Genomic DNA, 21,121 nt, shown 5'->3' with positions numbered 1-21,121 from the left:
CAACCCCATAGTTAGATACACAAGTAAAGAACCAGGCAACAGGTTCAGGGTGGAGACAGAAATTGAGGGTCACTGGCAGATTACTGGGATTTAAAGCCATGAGACTAAATCTGATCACTAAAGAAAAGTGGGCAGAAAGAGAAAGACCAAGGGCTGAGCAGCTCCTGGGACACCAACACAAAGAGGTCACCTGCAAAGGGGACCAGGAAGGAGCCACCAACAGGGCAGAAGGAAAACCAAGAGAGGGCTGAGCCTGGGAAACAAGAGAAGGGAGTAAACCCCAAAGGGGTTTTTCCATAACATCTTATGGACTTTTTGGCCAACCCAATAGATCACCTCCATTTAACAGGAGACTGAGGGCAGTGGTAAAGGACCCACCTGCCAAAGCACAGGTTCCATCCCTGGGTCAGGAAGATCCCCTGGAGGAGGGCATGGCAACCCACTCCAGTATTCCTGCCTGGAGAATCCCATGGACAGAGGAGCCTGGCGGGCTATAGTCCATGAGGTTGCAAAGAGTCAGACACGACTTAGCATGTAACTTGCAAGAGAGGTGATTAAAATGATTTTACACTATAACCTTCACAAGATGATAATCATCTTCCTCATCATCCTTTTTTATATCTTCACTGGATTCTCAGCTAATTTTCATCAGTGAGTAGATTTTAAAATAAAAAAACCCAGAAGTCCATAGAAATATTTGTATTTAATACGAAGGGTTAAGGCATGCTAGTTCAACTTTCAATAATTTCTTTTTAAATGAATATTTCAAAAACACTTCTCATCTAACAGACTGTATTATCTTGAATTATTTTAGTTAAGTATGAAGTCTTCGTTTAAGTGTGTGCCCCTGGGGTAACATAGTGTTGTTAGAAAAACCATTACAACTCCCTTCCCTGACTTGTGGGTCCTGAAATTTACTGTTGTAACTTTGCATGACTATAGTTTTTCAGTATGTGATCACACCATTTAAGACATTATGATAACAAGTAGTCACTGGGAGACCCACAACATCCAGGCAGGCAACCAGCCTTACCACTACCCCACTGACTGGCATTTAACTGTGAAACTCCTGTGTTTTCTGATGACAACATTAGTAATAGCATCTGAATCTCCAAACCCACAACCTGTGAATATCACAACTCATTGTGGTTGTTGTTTAGTTGTCAAGTCGTATCCTACTCTCTTGCAACCCCATGGACTGTAGCCCACCAGGCTCCTCTGTTCATGGGATTTCCCAGACAAGAATACTAGAGTGGGTTGCTTTTTCCTTCTCAAGGGGATCTTCCCAACCACGTCTCCTGTATTGGCAGGAGGATTCTTAACCACTAAGCCACCAGGGAAGACCCCACAATTTATCTACTCATATACTGATGTACATCCTGGTTCCTTTTAGTTTTTAATGATTATAAATTCAGATATTAAAAACATTCATAAAAAAATAAAAACATTCATATGCAGTATTTGTGTGGATGTTTTTAAATCAGTTAAGTAGTTACCTAGGAGTACAACTGATGAATTATATGGCAAAACTGTTTATTTATTTTTTTCCATTTATTTTTATTAGTTGGAGGCTAATTTCTTTACAATATTGTAGTGGTTTTTGTCATACATTGACATGAATCAGCCATGGATTTACATGTATTCCCCATTCTGATCCCCCCTCCCACCTCCCTCTCCACCCGATTCCTCTGGGTCTTCCCAGTGCACCAGGCCCAAGCACTTGTCTCATGCATCCAGCCTGGGCTGGTGATCTGTTTCACCCTAGATAATATACATGTTTCGATGCTGTTCTCTCAAAACATCCCACCCTCGCCTTCTCCCACAGAGTCCAAAAGTCTGTTCTGTACATCTGTGTCTCTTTTTCTGTTTTGCATATAGGGTTATCGTTACCATCTTTCTAAATTCCATATATATGCGTTAGTATACTGTATTGGTCTTTATCTTTCTGGCTTACTTCACTCTGAAAAGATGCTCAACATCACTCATTATCAGAGAAGTGCAAATCAAAACCACAATGAGGTACCATTACACACCAGTCAGGATGGCTGCTATCCAAAAGTCTACAAGCAATAAATACTGGAGAGGGTGTGGAGAAAAGGGAACCCTCTTACACTGTTGGTGGGAATGCAAACTAGTACAGCCGCTATGGAGAACAGTGTGGAGATTCCTTAAAAAACTGGAAATAGAACTGCCATATGACCCAGCAATCCCACTCCTGGGCATACACACTGAGGAAACCAGACCTGAAAGAGACACGTGCACCCCAATGTTCATCGCAGCACTGTTTATAATAGCCAGGACATGGAAGCAACCTAGATGCCCATCAGCAGACAAATGGATAAGGAAGCTGTGGTACATATACACCATGGAATATTACTCAGCCATTAAAAAGAATTCATTTGAATCAGTTCTAATGAGATGGATGAAACTGGAGCCCATTATACAGAGTGAAGTAAAACTGTTTACTTTAGAAAACTGCCATCCTGTCTTTCAAATTAGCTGTACCATTCTGTTTTTCCACCAGCAATGAGAAAAGAGTTTTTTTGTTCCACATTCTTTCCAGCATTTGCTACTGTCAGTTTTGCTTCATTAAACATTGTCATAGTATATAGTGGTATCTCATCATTGCTTAAATTTGCAAATCTCTAGTGATATAAAATGATAAGCCTATTTTAATGTACTTGTTTGCCTTTCGTATGTCTTCGTAGATGAGGGTTCTCTTCAGATCTTTAGCCCATATTTTAAAATTAGGTTGTTTTCTTATTATTGAACTTTAAGTAGTCTTTGTATATCTTGGATATATATCTGATGTGTGTTTCATAAGTTTTTAATTTTTTTAAGTCTTTATTGAATCTGCTACAAGATTGCTTCTATGGTTTTTTTGTTGTTGTATGTTTTGGTTTTTGGCCACAAGGTATAGGATCTTAGCTGCCCAACCAGGGGTCAAACCTGCACCCCCCGCATTACAAGGTGAAGTCTTAACCAATGGACCCCCAGGGAAGTCTCATAAATAATTTTTTCTGTCAGTGACTTGTCTTTTCATTCTTTTATACTGTCTTTTTGCAGAGTAACATTTTAAATTTTAATAAAAACATGATTTAAAAAAAGATCACAATCTAGTCTTCTGCATATCCCGAGGAGGGGGAGGGAAATGGGAAGTCCCCTATCTGGCCCCCAACACCATCATGCCTTAGTTGACCTGATGCCTGCCACCCACCTCCACCTCCCCACGCAGTACCCTCAGCTCCAACCCCACAGCATCGCATCTTGAGAAACAGTGGTGAGAAAGAGTATTAAGGTTTAAAGGAAAAGTTAGCATCCAAAGTAAGTATAGGATAGAATATTTAGAACCCAAGTCCTGAAAGGAAAGGGCAAGACATCACTCCTTACCCCCACCATGTCCCTCCTCCCCTCCCCACACCACATCCACGCACCCAAGCTCTGCTTCCAACATTGCAGCTGCAGGCTCTCCTACAACAGCTGGCAGAAGATGAGCAGACCACAGTATAATACTGTCCCCAAACCTTGAAACTAAACCATGCTACCAAATTCTCCTAGTTCCCTTTTTAGCCACTCAGTGACAACTCCTTCATTTGTCAGGGTCTCACTGCTTCGACTGTGGGTTTGAGCACACAAAGTGGACACCTTGGAAAAGCCCCAGAGAATTTCAGCCTGAGGCCAAACTGCTTATTATCAGCAAGCAAGCGCACACTGCCAAGCCCCACTTGTGTCTTTCACCAGCACGTGTGCATGCCTGGAGGCTTACCTATCAAGTAATGCCAGCAAGGTAAGGCGATCATACCAGACTTTAATCCACTTGCCAGGAAAAATGATAAACTTGTAAAACTGCTCTCGGTTAAACTTTCCTTGTGTGGAAGAACAGGATGAATCTTCCAGATCCTGACTCAGATGCTTTTAGATACCGAAAGAAAAAACAGAGAGAGGGTTTCACATAGACGTGTTATTGTCATAAAAATAAGCCTCCTGATTTAAAGTACCAAAAGCAGATGTTCAAATTCTGAAATGGAAACCAACATAGTCCATAAAAAAAATGGGCACCCTAACAAAAGGATAATATCAACAGAAAAGGTCTTTTTTCCCAGCTTTATTTTTTTGTACTGAGTATTATTGATTTACAATGTTATGTTAGTTTCAGGTGTATAGCAAAGTGATTCAGTTATACATATACATATATTCATTCTTTCCTGTATTCTTTTCCCTTATAGGTTATCACAAAATACCGAATATAGTTCTCTATGCTATACAGTAGATCCTTGTTGTAGAAAAGGTCTTTTTTACCAATATATTTCAATTTCATTATAATGTGACATTAAAATTACGCTACTCAAATCAAAATACTACTGTTAGGCCAGGAAACTGCCATGAAAGTAATTATTATGAAAGATTAGAATTCAACAAAAGGCCTTAAATGACATAATTTTTGAAAGGTATGTTATTTAATGTAACACCAAGATAAATATTTAAATTTTTTTTAAGTAAAAAGATTTTCATCCACAGTACGTAGGTTCTTAGTGAAGCCCAACATAAGAACTGAAATATTTGTCAGAAAAAAAAAAAAAATAAAACAGAAACAGGTGGAGGAATTTAATCACAGATTTAAAACATTTTCACCCCAAATTCATCTCTGATTGGATCTAATCTAGTGGAAAGGAATTCAATTTTGAAAAAATTAGTCTCTATTCATTTGCTGAACAAATACTTAATGAGCCCCAGCCCCCTGCAGACCTTCTATTTCTAATCTGTGGGGTTGTTTTGTTTTGTTTTTGTAACTGTGGTTAAAAAAATACATAATGTAAAATTTATACCTTAACCATTTTGTATGTATGCGTTTCAGTAGCAATAATATTCATATTATTATTCATGTTTTCATCTTGCAAAACTAAAACTCTGTCCACATTGAACACTAACTCCCCATTCTCCTCTACTTTCTGTTTTGACCCCTCTGGGTACCTCCTATAAGTGGAATCAAAGAGTATCATTCCTTTGTGACTAGCTTATTTCATTTATCATAATGATCTCAAGGTCTATTATGTTTCAGGTGTCAGAACTTTTCTTTAAGGCTGAATAAAATTTCATTTTATGGATAGACCACATTTTATTTATTCATTCATCTGTCGACAGACACTTGGGTTGCATCCACCTCTTGGTGGAATATTCACTATTCACAATCATGAATAACGCTACTGTGAACATGCACATGCAAGTATCTGTTGGATTCCCTGCATTAGGCTCTTTGAATATACACCAAAAAGTGGAATTGGTGGATCATGCTAGCTTGCATTTTTATTTGTTTGCTTTCGTCCTATATTTTTCCTAAAAGGATTTTCAGTAGGCTCTAATTTCCTGTAGGCTAAGCTGAAGCTCCAACACTTTGGCCACCTTATGCAAACAGCTGACTCAGTGGAAAAGCCCCTGACACTGGGAAACACTGAAAGCAGAAGGGGAAGAGGGCAACAGAAGATGAGATGGTTGGATGGCGTCACCGATTCAATGGACATGAGCTTGGGCAAATTCCAGGAGGTGGTGAGAGACAGAGAAGCCTGGCATGCTGCAGTCCGTGTGGTCACAAAGATTCGGACACGACTTGGTGACTGAACAACAACATAAAACACAGAAGACGGAGAAGAAGGGCCAAGATAAGTGAAGAGAGGGGGCAGCGTGGAAGAGCAGCCATGGAAGCAAAGCGACCTCTCAGTGGTCTCATTCCTCCTCTCAGGCTTACAAAGCAGAAGGTCATACTTGGGAAGGCTGCAAAATTTTTCCTTAATTCACTGAAAGTTGCTGATATCAAAACTCCTGGCATGCATAAGGGCAACACATCTGCTTCAGTGGAAACCATGTGGAAGCCTCTCAGGAGGCTGGCTTCCCCATCTTTCTGTTCCCAGATGCTAATTCCCTGACTCAGCTATGGAGCATAGAGTTGTTCAGACTATAAAATATTAACACAAAAAGCATTTCAAGGGAAAGTTGATCCATTGTGAAGGTAATATGCAGGCTGACAATATACAGGATGGATTGGGCTGTATTATTAGAGGTAAGTTGAGATTATAAGTGCTGCTTGTGTCTGGAATTTGATCCCAACAGAAAAGAGAGCCTCAAAGAAACTTCCTGCTGTCATGTCAGCAAGAACAGTATCTTCATTAATGACAATGAACTTATGAAAGTCAAAGTGTTACTTGCTCAGTCGTGTCCAACTCTTCGCAACCCCATGGACTGTAGCCTGCCAGCTCCTCTGTCCCTGGAATTCTCTAGGCAAGAATACTGGAGTGCGCTCCCATTCCTTTCTCCAGGGGACCTTCCCAACACAGGGATCGAACCCGGGTCTCTCACATTGCTGGCAAATTCTTTACTGTCTAAGCACCAGGGAAGCCTAGTGAATTTGTAATTTAGAGTAAATCTTCCTCTCAAAAGAAATCCTTTCCCTTTATGCTCCATGAACTAAAAGTGCAAGTAAGAAATAAAAACACATGTACCATCTGAGTAGGGTTTACCATTCTGTGATGTGGGAATTCAATATGATGTATAAACACATCAAGGATAAGCAACAGTGAAGGTGACAACATTCTTTTGAATAGTAGGAAAATACTCTCTTTTAGATAGTAGTTTTAGGGAAGGTCACTACAAAAAAAATCACATGAAGACGATGTCTACATCTTTTGCAAAACTTATTAAATATTCTGGCATATTGTGCTATTTATTGCTGCTTAAATGAAAATCATCTCAGAATTTAATACAAAGAAAAAATGATTTGACTTCTGTGTTAGTTTGCTAGGGCTAACACAATGAAGGACCACAAATAGGGTGTCTTAGACAATAGAACTGTATTTCCCCCAAGCTACCTGAAAAATTCAAGAGTTCCATAAAACTAATAAGAATTTTGATGACATTAATAATTAATACTGATTATTAAAGGCATAATTTTGCCATGCTGCTACTGCTAAGTCACTTCAGTCATGTCCGACTCTGTGCGACCCCATCCCTGGGATTCTCCAGGCAAGAACACTGGAGTGGATAGTACATTGTCATTAATCTTCAAAACCTCATAATAGCTCTTCCACAGATGCAAACTATCACATATAGAATGGATGGGCAACAAGGTCCTACTGTATAGCACAGGGAACTATATTCAATATCCTGTGATAAACCACAATGGAAAAGAATATGAAAAAGAATACATATAACTGAATCACTTTGCTGTACAGCTGAAATTAACACAACATTGTAAATCAACTGTACTTCAACCAAAAATTTTAAATGAAAATAAAAAAATAATAGTCTCTTCAAGAGTTCCATAACTAATAAGCATTTTGATGATATTAATAATGGCCCCTGAAGATAGCCTCTTCAATAAGTGGTGCTAGTAAAACTGGACTGCTATGTGCAAAATAACGAAATCAGAACACTACCTAATACCACACACAAACATAAACTCAAAATGGATTAAAGATCTAAGTGTAAGACCAGAAATTATAAAAGTCTTAGAGGAAAACATAAGCAGAACACTCGATGACATAAATCAAAGCAAGATCTTCTATGACCCACCTCCTAGAGTAATGGAAATAAAAACAGAAATAAACAAGTGGGACCCAATTAAACTTAAAAGCTTTTGCACAGCAAATGAAACTACAAACAAGATGAAAAGACAGCCCTCAGAATGGGAGAAAGTAGTAGCAAAGGAAACAACTGACAAAGACTAATTTCCAAAATACACAAGCAGCTCATGCAATTCAGTACCAGAAAAGCAAACAACCCAGTCAAAAAGTGGGAAAGGGACCTGAAGAGACATTTCTCCAAAGAAGACATACAGATGACTAACAAACACATGAAAAGATGCTCAATATCACTCCTTATTAGAGAAATGCAAATCAAAACTACAATGAGATACCACCTCACACTGGTCAGAATGGCCATCATTAAAAAGTCTACAAACAATAAATGCTGGAGAGGGTGTGGAGAAAAGGGAGCACTCTTGCATTGCTGGTGGGAACAGAAACTGAGACAGCTGCTATGGAAGATGGTATGGAGATTCCTTTAAAAGTTAGGAATAAAACCACCATATAACCCAGCAATCCCACTCCTAGGCATATGCCCTGAGGAAATCAAAACTGAAAAAGACACATGTACCCCAGTGTTCACTGCAGCACTATTTACAACAGCTAGAACATGGAAGCAACCTAGATGTCCCTGGACTGATGAATGGATAAAGAAGCTGTGGTACATATATATGATGAAATATTACTCAGCCATAAAAAGGGATGCATTTGATCAGTTCTAATGAGGTGGATGAACCTAGAGCCTATCATACGGAGTGAAGTAAGTCAGAAAGAGAAATATAAATATCGTATACTGACACATATATATGGAATCTAGAGAGATGGCACTTATGAATTTATTTTCAGGGCAGCAATAGAGAAGGAGATATAGAGAACAGACCTAAGAACATGGAGGGAGGGGAGGATGGAGAAGGGGATGTGTATGGACAGAGTAACATGGAAATTTACATCACCATATGTAAAATTGACAGCCAATGGGAATCTGCTATATGACTCAGGAAACTCAAACAGGGGCTCTGTGACAGGCTGAAGGGTGGGATGGGGAGGGAGATGGGAGGGAGGTCTGGGAGGGAGGGGACATGGGTGTACCTATGGCTGATTCTTGTTAATGCATGACAGAAATCCACAAAATTCTGTAAAACAAGTATCCCTCAATTAAATTTTCTTAATTTAAAAAAAGAAATTGATTTTAAAAAGGGAAAAAAATAATTGCCACTGATTCTTAAAAGTATAACTCTGTTACATATTTTCTCTAATCCTCAAAACCTTACCATAACTCCTCCACAGATGCAAACTATTACATATAGACTGGATGGACAACAAGGTCCTACTGTATAACACAAGGATCTACATTCAATATCGTATGATAAACCATAATGGAAAAGAATATGATAAGAATATATCTGTATACTTAACTAAATCACTTTGCTGTATGGCAGAAATTAACACAACGTTGTAAATCAACTATACTTCAACAAAATTTTTTAAAATAAAAATAAAAGAGACAAAATAATAGTATCATCAAGAGTCCCATAACTAATAAGCATTTTGATATTAATAACTGCCACTGATTCTTAAAAGTATAACTATGCCATGTATTACTTTTATTTCTCAAAACCTCACAGTAACAACTGTGAGTTCAGTCACTAAGTCAAGTCAGACTCTTGAGACTCCATGGACTTTAGCCCACCAGGCTCCTCTATCCATGGGATTTCCCAGAAAAGAGTACTGGAGTGGATTGCCCTTTCCATCTCCAGGGGATCTTCCCAACCCAGGGACTGAACCTGACTCTTCAGTGTTCTTGCCTGAAGAATCCCACGGACACAGGAGCCTGGCAGGCTAGAGTCCATAGGGTCATAAAGAGTCGGACACAAATAAAGCAACTTAGCACATATGCATACCTACATAGAGTAAAACTTAATTTTTTTTTACAATTTTACTTAAAAACGTAGCTCAGCTGGTAAAGAATCCACCTGCAAAGCAGGAGACCCCGGTTCGATTCCTGGGTTGGGAAGATCCACTGGAAAAGGGATAGGCTACCCACTCCAGTATTCTTGGGCTTCCCTGGGGGCTCAGATGGTAAAGAATCTGCCTGCAATGCAGGAGACCTGGGTTTGATCCCTGGGTTGGGAAGATCTCCAAGAGAAGGGAACAGCTATGCACTTCAGTATTCTGACCTGGAGAATTCCATGGACAGAGGAGACTGACAGGCTCTATAGTCCATGGGGTCACAGAGAGTCAGACACAACTGAGGAAATTTCACTTCAATTCAAGAAAGTTAAAAAAGTTAAAAGTTCATCAATGAATTTGGGCAAGTGTTAGCAACGAAACACTACATATGAATTCAGTTTTTTTATATACTCATCTATATAACCATGCCACTTACAGAATTTTCAATTTTAAACAAGGAGTAAAATGGCTTTTCTGGCTTCTCCATGCAATACTTACTTAACTCTGAGTTTCTGCTCTACCTGGGAAGTTTTTGAGATATTAAGTCAGTGCTTTGCATCTCTGACAATCTGAAATTCCCAGTTTCCCTACAATTCTGCCACACATGGGATCAATAATATTTGCATCTTCCCAAACTGTCTGAATAATTTTATATAACCTTCTCCTCCTTGTAAGTTCAGTATTGATGTTTTGGAGGCAGGAAAGAATGGTAGCGAGCTGAAGTTTTCCCAGGACTAGCGCAAGAAAAAGCACTTCCCAGGTGGCCTTTTGGTACCTGGTGGTAAAGAACCCACCCATCAATGCAGGAGACATGAGTCGCAGGTTCGATCCCTGGGTCAGGAAGATCCCCTGGAGGAGGAAACGGCTACCCACTCCAGTATTCTTGGTCCAGTATCCCATGGTCACAGAAGCCTGGCAGGCTACAACCCATAGCATTGCAGAGCTGGATGCGACTGAAGCGACTTAGAATGCACGCATCCTAAGATAAGGCAAATTTCTCAGAGAAAACCCACATTCCACGGCCCACCTCCTGCACTAAGGCTTGTGGTGGGAACTAGTACTGGTCGCTGAAGTGGCGCTGGGAATGGAATGTGGAGGATACAGCTGGGGTCTGAGCCCCCAGGAGCACATGGACATATAAGAAAGACTAGTGAATCCAAAGACACTGATAGGAGGAGACCTCAGGACACAGGGTCCTCAGAGCTAGGGCCTAATGGCAAGATCAAAGACCCCAGCACTGCACCCTAACTGGGCAGGAGCAGCCACTCCTCAGCAGGGACCACCCAGCACACCCAGGGACCAGGCAGGTGCCAGGCATATGAGCCCTGCTTAGCCACCAGGGATGCCCTCTCAGCTCCACTTGCTTCCAGAGGAGCTGGAAAGCTTCCTCCTGCACTGAGATGCCCTGGAGGGGTGGACTGGGAGGGGAGACTGAGTACAAAGAAAGGAAGATAGTCCTGAAGACTGACTCTTGGAGTTAATCGAATGCTTGCTCCCACTGCAAGCCCTTCAAGCTTGAGAAGACTGATTATGCTTCACTGGCTTTTTCACATCCTCCCTAGGCAGCTCACCCTGCCAATCTGCATCCAGTCACCAGGAATAAGGGCCTCCCTGGTGGTTCAGATGGTAAAGAACCTGCCTGCAATGCAGGAGACCTGGGTTTGATTCCTGGGTTGGGAGTATCCCTTGGAGGAGGACATGGCAACCCACTCTAGTATTCTGGCCTGGAGAATCCCCAAGGACAGAGGAGCCTGGCAGGCTACAGTCTGTGGGGTCACAGAGAGTCACACATGACTGAGTGACTAAACACAGCACAGCAGAAATAAGGACTCCAGAACAACATGCGGTCAGTTAGAAGACAGCACAACATTTTTTCTGCACATCTGAACAAGGGTGTGTAAATTACCATCAAGCTTCTGAAAAAATCTGGTTAAGCAATCATGAAATTGAATCTCAAACTATTATACTAAGTCCCTTACATATTAACCTTCAAGTTGTGAACTTCCAAAGATGTAAATGCATGTTCACATGTCCAGTCACGTAAGTTAGTTCATGTGTCTGGTGTACATTGTCACGTAAGTGCATCCTCTGCAGGAGGTTGTGCTTCTGTGTACTTTACTGAACTGTATGGAGTACAGGAATATAGTATCTATTTCAAGCCCCAGATGTCTGGAAGCCAGTGTAAAAGCAGTGGAGATGTAGCTGGTAGTGCTAAGAAGCACCAACTGCTGTGCCGCATTATGGTACTTTTCAAACCTAGACAGTGTATCAAAAAGCAGAGACATCACTTTGCTGACAAAGGTCCATACAGTCAAAGCTACGGTTTTTCCTGTAGTCATGCACAGGAAATTTTCCAGTAGTCATGAAAGCTGGACCATAAGGTTGACTGAGTGCCAAAGAATTGATGCTTTTGAACTGCGGTGCTGGCTGATTCTCAAGACTCTTGAGAGTCCCTTGAACTACAAGGAGATCAAACCAGTCCATCCTAAAGGAAATCAATCCTGAATATTCATTGGAAGGACTGATGGTGAAGCTGAAGCTCCAATACTTGGATCACCTGATGCAAAGAGCCAACTCATCAGAAAAGACCCTGATGCTGGGAAAGATTGACGGCAGGAGGGGAAGGTGATGACAGAGGATGAGATGGTTAGATGGCATCACCGACTCAATGAACATGAATTTTGAGCAAACTTGGGAGACAGAGAAGGACAGGGAGGCCTGGAGTGCTACAGTCCATGGGGTTGCAAAGAATAGGACACAACTGAGTGATTGAACAACAATAACTGTACTTTTCAAGATACTACACTGTAACGTTAAAAATGTTACCCTTATTTTTGTATTTATTTGTTTTCTATGTATTATTTGTGTGGAAAGTATTATAAACTTATTGCAGTACAGTACCGTAGAGCCAATTGTGTTAGTTGGGTACCTAGGCTAACTGTTGCACTGATGAAGAAACTGGACTTAACAAACATACTCTCAGAACAGAACACATTTGTACATATGGGACTTACTGTATTTCTTTTTGTAGGCGAGACTCTCTAGAAGAAATCAAAACATGGTCAGGAAGAAGGTAAGCAGAGCAGTAAAGAAACGTTACACAAAAGTAACAAAATCCCATTTATAGCCCTCTTCTTTCAATCTGCACTTACTGAAATCTACCTTCCTTCAAGGTCTAGCCCAAGTGTCCTTTCTTCTAAGGAGCCTTCTCCACAGCCATTCTCCAAAATGCCCTGATAGAATGTGTAGCTCTAAGTTCATGACTGGTTGTATATCTTTCCTCCCACATTCTCTTTGAATTCTTTGCTCTGTGTCTTACAGAGTCTCATTAAAGGTGAAGTAATAAATGAATGAACATCAGGAAGTTAATCTCTCGGTAAAATAATGAAAAGCGGCATCTTTTAAGTGCTTGATGATCATGTCATTTGTTCCATGAATAAAGACTCTCTTCAAGCCAAGATTCTCTTTCAAAATTTCTGCATGCCTAAATCATAAGGCTATAATAAATTAATAAATATCTAGATACTCTCCAAACCAAGCGAGAAAAAGCCATTCCAATCAAGTGAGGTCTTGTGGAATCTGTGCAACTCGGCAACAAAAGATCAATGTAAATCAATTTCTAATACATTGGAAGAGCAATCAAGACTAATAACCCCATTAGCATCTATGAAATGGTATTATCTAAATGGCATGTTACCTAAATGGTCTCTTTTCACATTCATCCAGTAGACTACCATGAAGTGATGTAACCACAACCCTCTGACATAAAATTCGGGACAAGACTGGACTAATTCTTTTAGGGAAACCAACCTAGAAACAGGTTTCAGGATCCCTGCTTCTGGAACATTCACAAACGGTGATGCTGGGACTTACCCGTGGGGTTTCTGACTGGGTCCTCCGAGCCACCATCAGTAACAGCTGTTGTTGAAGGGCACTGACTGCAGGATCTCCAGAAGAAGGATCTTGACTCTCAGAAGTCGTGGTACTGGAGGAGCTAATCTGCAAGTCTCTGAGGATGGGCAAGACAAACACTTCAGTTACCCAGAAGTACTGGAAATCTCTCTTTATTACACCTAAACACAAGGACAGCATGGATCCTTAATGCAGGTTGCAAGTAAGTTTTTTCCACCTTGCATGAGCAGTTCCACTTCCCTCTCAAAGAATTTTCCAGTTTGTTGCAATCCACAGAGTCAAAGACTTTAGTGTAGTCAATGAAGCAGAAGTAGATGTTTTTCTGGATTTCCTTGCTTTTCTCTATGATCCAACGCATGTTGGCAAAAGGCTCCTCTGCCTTTTCTCAATCCAGCTTGTGCATCTGGAAGTTCTCAGTTCACGTACTGCTAAAGCCCAGCTTGGAGGATTTTGAGCCTAACCTTAATAGCGTGTAAAATGAGGGCAATTGTACAGTAGTTTGAATATTCTTTGGCATTGCCCTTCTTTGGGATTGGAATGAAAACTGACCTTTTCCAGTCCTGTGGCCACTGCTGGGAAAGACTGAAGGCAAAAGGAGAAGAGGCAGCAGAGGATGAGATGGTTAGATAGCATCACCAGCTCAATGGACTTGAGTTTGAGCAAACTCAGTGAAGAGCAGGGAAGCCTGGCATGCTACAGTCCATGGGGTTACAAAGAGTTGGACACAACTTAGTGGCTGAACAACAATAACAACGAGTGTTCTGAGTTGACAATTGCATGTGCCGTGCTACCTTCAGCAAGAAGGGCACACATTATTAAGAATCTTGCACACATTCAAATAACTCAGCTTGTCCAGAGATAATAGGGTGCCATGGAATAAACAGGTGGACACTTGGTGTTCTAGAGACAATAATCTCAATTTTCTATATATTTAATGGATGGGAGGCGGTAGCAACAGTCTCTAGCTTCATATTTTGCACAAACAATAAACAGTGACCTGTATCATTCCCAAGACACTGATCAGGAAGAAATAGCAATGATCTAACACCTCTGCTACCTCCTTCACCCCTAATACTGTCTGCACCTCCTCCTGACCCGCCACCTCCACCCAACGCAAAGAGAGTACAGAGCAGAGCAAAGAAATGCCTCAGGTAGTTGTAAAAGAGGACATCACTAAGCTAGCTGTGATCTGTGTCTAAAGAACTTTATTGTTGTTAACTGCATATAAACTGGCAGGACTAAAATTAATAGAACGCTTTAAGTAAACTCAAGCTCGGCATTTTCACTTTGGCTCAGAAAGCAACAACTAGGATATACTCCTCCATCTGCTTTTCTAGCAGGGCATCCATCTTTGAGGAGACAATCGGTTGCCTCATCTACAGCCATTTCTAACAGAATCCCTGCTCATGGAACTTTAGTTTTATTCAATCATCCAAGACTGTATGCTCCAGAACAGACAAGGTCCCTCCCTGACCCCTGGAGTAAATCCTGAGTACTCCATGCCCATCGTGGGAACTCCATTCACTCTGGCCAGTCCTGGCTTTGGCAGAGGAGTGTAACACTACTCTAAGAAGCCACCATGGAACAAAGGGGTGGCGGCCACAGGTAAGGGTGCTCACAGGAAAGTTTCTCTACTTCTTTTTCTTTCAGTTTTTAATTTTTTAAATTAATTTATTTTTGAAGTATAGTTGATTTACAATGCTGTGTTAATTTCAGGGATACAGCAAAGCAATTCAGTTATACAGGACTTCCCAGGTGGCTCAGTGGTAAAGAATCTGCCCACAATGCATGAGACTCGGGTTCAATCCCTGAGATGGGAAGATCCCCTGGAGAAGGAAATGGCAACCCACTCCTGTATTCTTACCTGGGAAATCCCATGGACAGAGGAGCCTCAAGGGCTGTAGCCAGTAGGTTGCAAAAGAGTTAGACATGACTTAGCAACTCAACAACAACAAACAAATATGTATATGTTCTTTTTAGATCTTTTTCCATATAGGTTATTAAAAAATGCTGAGTCAAGGTCCCTGTGCTATGCAGTCAGTCCTTGTTGTTTATTTTATGCATAGTACTGTGTATGTGTTAACCCCAAACTCCTAACTTATCCCCACCACAGTTTTCCCCTTTGGCAACTGGAAGCTGCTTTCTATATCCGTGAATCTGTTTCTCTTTCACAAATAAATCCATTTGTACAATTTTTTTAGATGCCACATATACATGATATCATATGATATTTTTCTTTCCCTGTCTGACTTACTTCACTCAGTATGATAATCTCTAGGTCCATCCAGGTTGCTACAAATGGCATTATTTTGTTCTTTTTTACGGCTGAGTGGTAACGTCTTCTGATTTCCAGTCTCAGGTTTCAGTACAAAGTCTCTGACAAGTTTTTAGATCTTTCTTTTTCCCAACTCCCTACTACTATATTCATGATCAGACAAATACTCTCCAGAAACGGTGTTTAAAATATGTCCACTATTCTCACATGCACGTGCACAAAGTCACAGATTTCTCTACAGTTTTGAAACATGATTTATGATTATTTGATGACACATTCAATAAAGGCCTCCTTGTAAAGAACCACTTAGGAAATATTGCAGGTTAACACCAGGGTTTGAGAAATGAGTCACGCGGGGTAAGTATATGGATTTTGAAAACTTAAAAATCCTATCTTTCTATGATGTGGATGATTGTTCCATAAACAGTCCTTTTGCTTCCTGTTCATATTGGTGGTGTAAAGTCTGTCACTAACAGAGAAAAAAAGTTGGATGTATGAGAACAATGTTCATTCAAACCTTTGTGCTTTGTGTAGAAACCTCTGAAGACTACACTTCTGTCACCTCATAGCTAAGTACAATAGAATTGGAAAGATCTTGTTAATACAAATTCAGAGAAACCCAAAACTCAGTGAATGCCAAAGCTTCACTAAACCCAAAAGATGAATCTGACTTCACTGTGGGTAATGTAGGTGATGACTATAAACAGCCAGGGGCAGGACGGAAATGTGAGAAAACCTAGACAGTGTATAGCGCCCTCCGTTGCCACCTGACATAAACTATGAACAGACTATTGTGTAAGGTGTTAACAGTTATTTCAGAGCAACCTTCCTTCTGCCAGGAAACATGGTCCAAAAGAAAGGGTTGAATTTTTTGCATATTACTTAGCATGCTTCTGATGGCAAATAAAACTTACGATCAATAACATTATTTTTCCTGTGAAAGCCATTTAAAAATCCTATGTAAAAATCTAGGGTTTGGTTTTCTTTTCAAAATCTTTTGGATGAGTTCTAGAATTAAGCAGAAATAGGGTGGTGCCACTGGTGAAGAATCTACCTGCCAATACAGGATATGCAAGAGCCATGGGATCGACCCCTGGGTTGGGAAGATCCCTGGGAGGAGGAAATGGCAACCCACGCCAGTATCTTTGCCTCGGAAATCCCATGGACAAGAGGAGTCCATGGGGTCACAGAGAGTCGGACACGACTGAGCAACTAAGCATGCATACCCAGGTTTAAATTAATCGCTCTGCTATTTACTATTTGTGACTGTAAGTATGTTCTTTTCCTACCTCAAATCCTCACCTGTAAATAAGATCCTACTGTATGTACCGCACAAGGAACTATATTCCGTATCCTCTGAAAAACCATAATGGAAAAGAATATGAAAAAGAATGTATATGTATGTATAAGTGAAACACTCTGCTGTGTGGCAGAAATCAACACATCATTATAAGTCAGCTATAATTCAGTAAAATAACTTTTTAAAATCCTCACCTATAAGATAAGGATGATGTTGTCCTCACAGAGATTGTTTTAAGGACTAAAGCAGATGGGGTGTGGTGCTTCTCATATGTTAGTCGCTTAATAACCGTACCTTTAATAACCTTCTTATTCCCTTCTATTGATGCAAGATCTGACTTTGCACATTCTCATATGAAACAGTAAACTGGCCCCTACGTTTTTCACACAAATAACACACTAATTCTAGTTGTCTTTATGAGCAGGAATGAGGGAAGAGTGCCTTGGCCTCAACTCACTCAATCTTTTTCTTTGAGTAAAGACAGATTCAAACAGCATATCAAGCGCCTGTTAATTACCCTCTTTTACAGAAGTTTAGTATCCTAGGTGAGTCATGATGCTACAAAGAGAGATTCTTTTCTGAGCTTTATGACTGGTGTGTCCTCACCAGAAAACCTGTCTTGTCATGTGTATAAAGATTTCCTATTTTAGTAGATGTGTAATGCTGTTTCCAGGGGTAAAAAGATGTATCTTCTTCATTTGGCATAGTTTTCTGGGGTCCAGAAGTTGAAGTGAACCATGGGCATCAGCTTTTCCACTCAAGAACCAACGAGGCTATGATGTCACAAGAATCACTCAGTGGACCGGACTTTTCCTACCAACTCTCCAAGAATTCTCATCCAACCTTCCTTTTCTTGTATGTCTTCTCAGATTATCTGCTGTCTCTTCTCCTGGTCTTAGCTATGGGCTGTTTAGATTTAGAATCATCTAAAAAGTTTATGTTGGGGAAAGGGATAAATTAGAAGTTTGGGAGTAATCCTATATATATAAAATAAATAATCAATAAGGACCTACTGTATAGCACAAGGAACTCTACTCAATATTTTATAGTAACCTATATGGGAAAAGAATCTGGAAAATATATAAATAATAACTGAATCACTTCGCCATACACCTAAAACTAACACGCCATTGTAAATCAACTATGCTTCGATTTTTAAAAAATCTCCAAAGAAGTCTCTGTTTCCCTAACTTAAGGCTAGAGACTTCCCCCATATTAATAAATATCATGTTAAAATGCTAAGCTTCAGGAGGTATTTCCTCCTCTACAATAGCAATGGAAATGGAAATATCCCAACCCTGTGGTAATTACACTCTGAACTACAATCGAGCTGTACTTGCACATCTGGTCTTGATTTTCCTGCTCTCTGGTTAATCTCTGGTCAACTAGTTTGGTTCAGAGCTATAGCATAGACGTTGTTGTTGTTTAGTCACTAAGTTGTGTTCAACTCTCTTGCGACCCCATGGACTGTAGCCCTCCAAGTTCCTCTGTCCAAGGGATTCTCCAGGCAAGAGTATGGGAGTGGGTTGCCACTTCCTCCTCCAGGGGATCGTGCTGACCCACCCAGGGATCGAACCCATGATTCCTATGTCTCCTGCATTGGTAGGCTGATTCTTTACCACTGAGCCACCTAGGAAGCCCCATGGCATAGATAAACAAATTTAAACTAGATCAAGCTTACACCAACAGCAGAAATAATGATTAATGGAAATTACAAAAAGAGAAGCCACAAGAGGAAATAAAGATGAACCAGGGGCCAGAATGGCGCACTTTCTTATAGATAGAGTTGGTTTCAAACTCACAGTGACCACACTGTACTGTATTGCAAGGTTTTCACTCACCCCAGCTTCTGTAAGTAACAAATAACTGAAACACATTTTCCCACCGACGTGGAAAGAAGTCCTTGAAATTCTTCATCTTCCCCACATCTCAAAATTTACAGGCTACCAGCCTGAGGGAGACGGCCCCTCTTTTTCTGCCTGTCCTTCCTTGTTTTACAGGCTTACTTGGGGGCCATGGGAACAAGTCACCCAGAGGGGCAGCCTGGAGATGAAAGCCACAGTCACATGCTCAAGAAGTGGGATCTTTAAATAAAGAAGCACTGTTTTGGAAACTCTAACCTGTTATTTAGAATTTGAACAGGGATTCTTGTTTTAAAGTCTGCAAACAACTCTTCTTTTATATGACAGCAAAATTCGTCTTTGCATTTGAGAAAAAGAGCACCAGCCTGGGAGCTGGTCTCGGCCTCCAGCATGGGATGAGACTGCCACCGTGTGGCAGCCGGGGCTGTGACCATGGAGACAGACTCCTCTGAGCCACAGGGCCTCTTCCCCAGGGTGCAGAGAAAGTGTCTGGGAAGACAGAAGTCTTTCCAGGGTGAACCTCACAAACCCTCCATTGTTAGGACTCTGCGCCAGGATGAAAATTTAATCTATCTAGTGTGTCTACGAAAACAAAATAAGGACTACAGTGAAAGGATCTGATATTAACAACAGAAAAATAAGAGAGAGAGAGGACACAGGAATTGTGGAATAGCAGGAATTTCGCAGAGGCAAACCCCTGGATGGTCATCTGCTTTTCCCAGATATTTCCACCTCTATGTGACCTTGGAAAAGACCCTGATGGTGGGAAAGATTGAAGGCAGGAGAAGGGGCTGACAGAGGATGAGATGGTTGAATGGCATCACCGACTCAATGGACATGCATTTGAGCAAACTCCGGGAGAAGGTGAAGGACAGGGAAGCCTGGAGCGCTGCAGTCCATGGGGTTGCAGAGTTGGGCATGACTTAGCAAATGAACAAATGCAATCAAAGGCACCAAGAACCCCCACACCCGCAGTTTTCAAAGTAACTCAGTAACACATAACTCCATCATGCAGATCAACAGAGTGAAGCAGCTATGTACATATCTTGAATATCTATCACTGGAGTTAACATTTTCAACTCATGCCTGAGGGGAACACAAAACTAGGCATATCTAATATTGGGCGAATTCACAACATTTTACATTTTGCACACCTAATTGACTAACATCCATGCCCCACATTCTGGCTGAGTTAATGCAAACCAGGGATCACTACTTCTTCTGACTAATGTAAAGAAGAGAATCCTAAAGAAGTGTTCTGTTTTGTTCTGTTTTTACAACTTTCTGCCTGCTTGCCTTCTTTGGGATCCAGGTACCTAAGCACGATGGCTTTAAAAGGCTTTCCTGAGAGTTGATCCCAGTAAGTAAGGGAGGCTTTACTGAGACCAGGGTCAGAGAGGCTAATAATAATAATAATGTTCAACAAAAAAGTAAGAACTCTGAGAAGACAATAAAGATTAAGTGCACTTCAATCCATCTTTGGAATGTAGTACCTAATGGGTTTAAAGGTTTAGAGTAGCTTTCAAAAGCAAGCCTAATGTATAAGCATAACAATATCTGTTTCAATATGTACCACTGCATGCATGTGAATCGCTCGGTAGTATTTGACTCTTTGCGACCCCATGGACTGCAGCCCTCCAGGCTTCTCTGTCCATGGGATTCTCCAGGCAAAAATACTGGATGGGTTGCTATTTCCTTCTCCAAATATGTACTACAATGATTCATAAATAAATAGAAGCTCAAAATAAGTGAATCCAGATAAATATAAATAGATGATTACTAATGTAATCTACTCTACTTTTAATAGAAACAAGTTGAGATACAAAAATCCCTGATAAAGATCCTATAAACTGATTTGCTCCAGATGAGTTTACCATTCAGTAGACCAAGGCTACTTTATGAGTAATAGATTCTCAAAATGAATGTAAACACTACGTCTTTCCATAAGATTTCACTGGAGAGCAGATGATATGCATTTTGTATGCATTTTTAAAAATTTTGTATACATTTGCATGAGATTGCTTTTGACATTAGAAAAAGTGTTATAATACTAAAGCATGGTTATATATCATTTACAGAAGAAAGCTCTTCTATGTTACTTGCAAAAATTCACAGATGAAAGAAAGGTAAATCTTTGCTGAACAAAGAACAGAAACTATCAAGTTTTCATTGCAAGACATACAGAGGAAATAATAAAAGTCCACTTTGCAGTGAACCCTTTGGATACAAAACCACACTTCAACTTTTA

The 21,121-nt window shown here is 40.5% G+C and overlaps 1 protein-coding gene across 5 annotated transcripts in view; it reads right to left on the bottom strand.

Annotated features, from left to right (window-relative positions):
• PCNX2 (pecanex 2) overlaps window positions 1-21,121 on the bottom strand; it is a 296,271-nt gene that overhangs the window by 224,343 nt on the left and 50,807 nt on the right. For 4 of the 5 annotated variants that reach the window (XM_070471076.1, XM_070471079.1, XM_070471077.1 and 1 more), the window contains exons 9-11: window positions 13,398-13,533; window positions 12,539-12,565; window positions 3,767-3,912 (exon numbers count right to left, since the gene is read on the bottom strand). In XM_070471076.1, coding sequence (XP_070327177.1) covers window positions 3,767-3,912; window positions 12,539-12,565; window positions 13,398-13,533 — 309 coding nt within the window. The remainder of the gene's footprint in view (window positions 1-3,766; window positions 3,913-12,538; window positions 12,566-13,397; window positions 13,534-21,121) is intronic. The other variant, XM_070471078.1, reaches the window with a different exon arrangement.

The sequence above is a fragment of the Odocoileus virginianus genome, chromosome 7 (assembly GCF_023699985.2).
Source record: "Odocoileus virginianus isolate 20LAN1187 ecotype Illinois chromosome 7, Ovbor_1.2, whole genome shotgun sequence".
Classification (NCBI taxonomy): Eukaryota; Metazoa; Chordata; class Mammalia; order Artiodactyla; family Cervidae; genus Odocoileus; species Odocoileus virginianus.
Note: the sequence above shows the minus strand (reverse complement) of the source record. Positions and strands in the feature narration are given on the sequence as shown.